At 32.3% G+C, this 5,857-nt stretch overlaps 1 protein-coding gene across 1 annotated transcript; it reads left to right on the forward strand.

Moving 5' to 3' along the window:
* Positions 1-22: 22 nt before the first annotated feature.
* Positions 23-3,404, forward strand: Lamtor1 (Late endosomal/lysosomal adaptor, MAPK and MTOR activator 1). Its single transcript, XM_023174333.2, has 5 exons — positions 23-276; positions 330-406; positions 464-553; positions 2,834-3,044; positions 3,111-3,404. Exons 1-5 carry the CDS (start codon positions 229-231, stop codon positions 3,201-3,203), a joined length of 519 nt encoding a protein of 172 aa, XP_023030101.2. The 5' UTR covers positions 23-228; the 3' UTR covers positions 3,204-3,404.
* The last annotated feature ends 2,453 nt before the right edge of the window (positions 3,405-5,857 follow it).

Raw genomic sequence — 5,857 nt, forward strand, 5'->3', positions numbered from 1 at the left:
ATACAATAACACATCTAGTTACGTCAGACGTCAACGTCAACAATTGGAGGTTGAAGGGAGAAAATTAAATGTCAAGGATAAAGGATACCATTTTTCAGTTGAAGTAGGTAAATAAAGTAAAGTGTAATAGAGCTAAATACCACCCTCAAGAGATAATTGGTATAGTTCTTCGCTTCTACATGACCTCTAACGATAAAGAAGTAGGTTAGCAAAAATAATTTCAAAAATATGGGTTGCTGCTATAGTTTCTTTTGCAAAGATGATAATTCCTCACAGGTTAGTATTTGTTGAAAATAAATCTGCTGGAATACCTTAATGCGAATTTCCAGGGTGGTGAACCTAATGAGAGGACACGTTTGCTTGTAGATCCAGTGTCTAACAATGCCCACATACAAAGAGTTAATAGGTATTAATAAGTGTCATTGTTCCTGTCAGTTTGATAAACATAAATTTTGATTTATAGTGAGGAAATTCTGAACAAAAATTCGCACGCCTTACCTAAGAAGACTGATGAGCAATCTGCACTAAATAGAATACTACAAGAAACAGCAACGTAAGTACTAAACATGCAATTCCCATTCATTTTGTCATTAAGTCAATTCATATTCTTCATATCTAGAACTCGAGGATATACTCCAACTCCAAATATTTCTTGAGAATTTGCAGGTAAATATGCATTTCTCCAAGTTTTTATGAAATAATACGTATATTGAATAGAACAAAATCCAGGCTGGTGGGCCGTGGTCGAATGGATCCTGAAGTACCAGCCCGGGATACCTGGACTTGTACTTCAGATTCAAATACACCCATATATCTAGACATATGTATTTCTCGACGTTTCAATTCGAAAAATCCTCATCAAAATTCACTGAAACATTTCTTTCAATTAAAGCTCAGTTTTGTTTGCTTTCACAGGAAGGCATGAAAAATTTTATACTACTATAAATAAATAGAAGGAGAATATGGTTAACAATGGAAACAATAGCTATAGTTTTGTTTGTCAAAAAACAGAAGAGAAAGGCATTTATGTTTCATGAAAATTAGTTTTTAAATGGTACCTAGACCTAAATCCTGGTTGCATCCTCGATCAAAGTAAATAAGCCTTAAAATCGTGAGAAAACATCCAGTAACATACAAAGTACATACAAAATAAGAATAGAACCAGTCCTTGACAGATATTTAGAACAGTAAAATTATTGAGTCCAATATGTACTAATAAAACCTGATTTGATATCGTCTATTCTTGTACAGTGATAAAAATGTGCATACAGATAAACATCTAATTGATAATTTGGCTACATGAATAAGGTTACCAAGTTATCCATTTATTTATTTCTCATCTAAGATAGAAGACACAGATCATATTATTGACCTTGGTCCTGAAGAAATACTCATTGAATAATGACATACAAAATGAACATTTCCAGAGGCCAATCTCTCATCGCCAATTCTTTGAAATTATCCTGTGTTTCTTCAAGTAATACAAAAAGTTGAGAAAACTGTTTTTAAACTTGTTTCATAAACTCCAATGTCAAGTTGAGGTACAAATTCTGCAGTATTTTGTATAATCTCGCTTATCTGGTTGAAAGGAACAATGTCAGTATAAGTAATTATCTTGAATCAGTTGATGAATCTAGACGATGTATAGTACGAAATATACAAAGTATGTATTTATTTATTAAGAATATTTATGTATTAGATGTGGTTTCTTTATAATGTAAAACGTAGTGTGTTTTTCAGAGGAAAAAATATATCTCTAATTTTTTTGAATTTTTATGGGAATCCATGCTTCTGCAAGTTTATGAAAAATATTAGTGCATTTAAAGGCTATTAAGTAGATTGACTCATACACAACATTTACTTTCTCTGTGTCAAAATCTGTGATACTCGAATATAAGTTTCAAGTAGTACATATTTTTTGACTTATTTTTATTGTTTTCTATAACACCTATGAGAGGGAGAGAGATATACATTTATTATCTGAAAGATTGAACAATCTTGTAGATAAACAAATTAGGGCTTAAAATCTAAGATTTATACAACTAAAAATAACTTCACATAGAGTGAGATTGTTAATTGAAAACAGTTTTTTTGTGAAATTATCATATGATAAATAAAAGTTAAAATATAGCAGTTAGTTGGGAATGTATATAATAATATAAAAAAAACGATGAATGAGGCAATAAAAAACACACTCCTCAAAACTCTAGACGATCCTCAAAAAACTCTTCAAGCGAGTAATACCCTTTCCTTGCTAGGATAACCTTCAAGTCCCTCCTGAATTTCGCTTGATTCACACTATTAGTCAGGGTAGCTGGCAGCTTATTATATATTTTTATTCCCGTGAACGCAATAGAATCTTTAACTAGGGTGGATGTTGGAATGGGCAACTTGAGATGATGTGCTTGTCTAGTACAGTGACTTTTTTCATTTTGGAAGGAACTTTTATTTTTATGTACCAGATAAGACGTTTCTAGAATTAATAAGGAAAATACAGTTAAAAGTGTTTCGATTGAGCACTGTTTTTATTATGTTATTTGTGCTTTTTTCCTTGTCAGAGTCATCTCATGAGTTATACAAGATGTATTTTTTTTTAGTACTTCAATTTTTATAATTTTGGCTATTTCACGTAAATTATTTACTGAATTGAATATATTGGCAAAAAATTCAGGATTCTATCTTTTGAAATATTAGTTGAAGGAATTTATCATTTGTATAACAACCATTCATGTTGTTGAGTTGTTGCAATAAATTTATAATCAATATTGTTTGTTTCTTATAATTTTCTGGTAATACTGTACAATCAGCGAATTCCCGAATGATTCTATTTCAGAAATGTTATCGATGTAGCAGCTCTTGATTCACACAATTTACAACAGCACGAATATCTAGAGAGGATGAAAATCTACAGCCTAAGGACACATCAAGTTCTTGGAAATAACAGATACAAATTAAGTTCTAGGCCAAAATCGATTTTAGAAGATATACCGAACCCAGAGGTGGTACTTAATTCGGAACCAATTAATTTTGATGATCTAAATGTGGTGGGTAAATTTTTTTTTTTCGTACCCTAAAGTTGAATGAATCTTATCACCTAATTTTTGTTACAGTTTAAAAAATCTGTTGCAGCCGCAGCTGCGGCTATCAATGACATCAAAGTGGACCACAAAGAAGATTTGGTGGTGCCTTTTGGTCTCAACTAGATCGCTAGTCTGGTTCATTATATTCATGAAATTATTTACTGTAAATACAAATCTCCGACTCTCTTAGAATAAGTTAAACTCCCCTGAAACCTTATACTTTATGTTTTTGAGTATTTCAAGTTACTGTGTTATATTTTAGAGATTTATTTTGTAATCATAAATAAGGTTTCTGCTAGTGATAATTATACTGATATATTGATAGCGATGTGAATTCATTTCATTTCTGTTTTTTAAACAGACTAAACCTTCAACTGCCATATAGCGATAAAATACTTATAATTTCACAAATATAAAGTTATAATTACGAAAATACTTAGCTTATTCAGAAGTTAGTGTTTTTGGTTTTTATTTTTGCAAAGATGTGTTTATATGTATAAAGCATCCGTAGGATACAAAAGATGAGTACTTTCTGAAGCAGCTTTCTCATCAACAGAAAAGTTACTGGTAGAATGTTGAAAAATTAGTGCTTGATATATCCTTATATCATACTGAACTATGAGAAGATGTTCAAGTCTAAATCATGAAGGCTGGACGTGAATAGATCGGGAATGTTTTATGTAGTGATCGCACAGGATTGATTTTTATCCATTATGAGTTCCAGGAATGCAGATTGTATTGTACCTAATAATAAACCCTTGAATAACAATATAAAAGAATCGGTGGGCATTACTATTGGTTCAAAAGCATATCTTCTCTTGAAGACCATCTCACAAAATATTGAATATTGTCACATAGAAAAGCAGCATCTGATACAGAACACTAACATGGTATCATCATGAAGAATGCACAAGAAAATCGATCCATCTGAAATCAACTTCAGTAAAGGTTCTATGCTTGTTCTAGGTCAAAATCCCATGCTTTTTCTTATAGTGCTTCATTTTGCAAAATTTCAGTTCTCCGAACGGAACCTTGAGGAACACTCGAGGTGAATTGTCGGTGAGGAAGGCCCTCGGCCATCAGGAAAAAGTGAGTAAACCTGGAGATGGGGGTTGAATAATAGTGATGATTCAAAAATATTAAACAAAAAAAAAAGGAAAAGTAGGTTGTGAAACGACTGTAATATCAATATTGGGCGTGGAAGGGACTTTGAGTATATTGCGATCTGACGTAGGCATTTATACTGAGAGCTGACATGTCAGAAGGGCACTAAGCATTTATAATAATAGTAAGATTGTCACGTGCAGCACATCAAATGAAAGAGGGAGGAATATAGAATTCATTGACAAAGAAAAAACAAAGATGGCGCGACATGTCAGCTCTTAGTATAAAAGCCTACTGCAGATCCCAATGTACTCAAAGTCCCTCTCGTGCCCAATATTGATTTTACAGTCGTTTCACGTCCTACTGTTCATTTGTTAATGTTTTAGAATTATTATTATTCATCTCCAAGTTCAATTTCATCTGATACGACCACCCCAAACAATATTCACTCACTTCATCCTAATGGCCGAGGACCTTCCTAGCCGAAAATTTACCTCTAGTTTTCCGCAAGGTTCCGTTCGGAAATCTGAAATTCTGCAAAATGAAGCACCATTATAAAAAACATGGGATTTTGAGCTAGAACCAACATAGTATCGTCACCAACTTCATTTAAATTAAAGAAACACCCAGTTTTCTTTTTGTATAATTCTTTTCAATCACTCAAGTATATTTAAAAAACAAAACAGTCACAAATTGATTTTCCAAGCGAAATATGTTATGAATACTCTCTAATACAATGTTTCGATGAGAAAAACCCCTCATCAAAATCTGTAAAGACTGATTGTGACTAATCGTAAAAACCTTTCCAAAACACATTCATGATATGAGATTAATCTAGGGTGTCAGTTGGTTCACCTCGTGTTTCGAAAATGAAAAATAATTTGTGTTGATGCAATAGAATAAATGAAATTTGTAAAGTCCAATCAGATTTCCGAAATCTAAACACTAGTATATAGAGATCAATATAGGAGCCCTATCTGTTATTATTTTGGTAAACCAGGTGTAAAATTATTTCATAAGATTGACTTCTCAATAAAGACGAAAGGTCAAGATGTAATAACAGCTGAAATTCAAGTGCAAGACGTTTATTTACATTTGGTTGGCACCCTTGAAGTGACGGAAGCCCTTTTAACATTTTAAAATAGAATGATGGTGCACTCACAATACCTTTGTTACCAACAATTTCAAGAATCATTTGGAATAACATTTTTGATTTCCATAATATAGGCTCATGGGATAACTTCTCAAGTTCTTTACATCTATGTTGGTACATTTATACAGGGTCATTTCACATTAATCCATCAGGACTGAAAAACGCCGATTCCCACTCTATATAAACACAAAATAATGAAATACTTGAAAAATGTGAGAAAGTAAAACCAATTTTTCATTGGTAACACCAATAGGAAATTTTCATATCATTTTGAAGGACTTGATTAAAAACTCCTTAGTAATCATCTCCTGATTATGTAAAATAGAACTTGAAACGCTCGTCAAGAAAAGTATTCTATTTCTGGTGTGTGGAAGCAGTGTGTTGAGTTCATTCCATACCAGAGATCCCAGTTTTACCTCTGAATTTGACCAAACTGTTGATTCCACCTTTATTTATATAACCTAAGTCACTTTTGCAATAGGTATTAGGAGCAGGAAACATTTTTTTTTTCAACTATTAA

Source organism: Leptinotarsa decemlineata, unplaced genomic scaffold (genome assembly GCF_025532065.1).
Source record: "Leptinotarsa decemlineata unplaced genomic scaffold, Ldec_3_MD MMD2_P_RNA_scaffold_6, whole genome shotgun sequence".
Taxonomy (NCBI): Eukaryota; Metazoa; Arthropoda; class Insecta; order Coleoptera; family Chrysomelidae; genus Leptinotarsa; species Leptinotarsa decemlineata.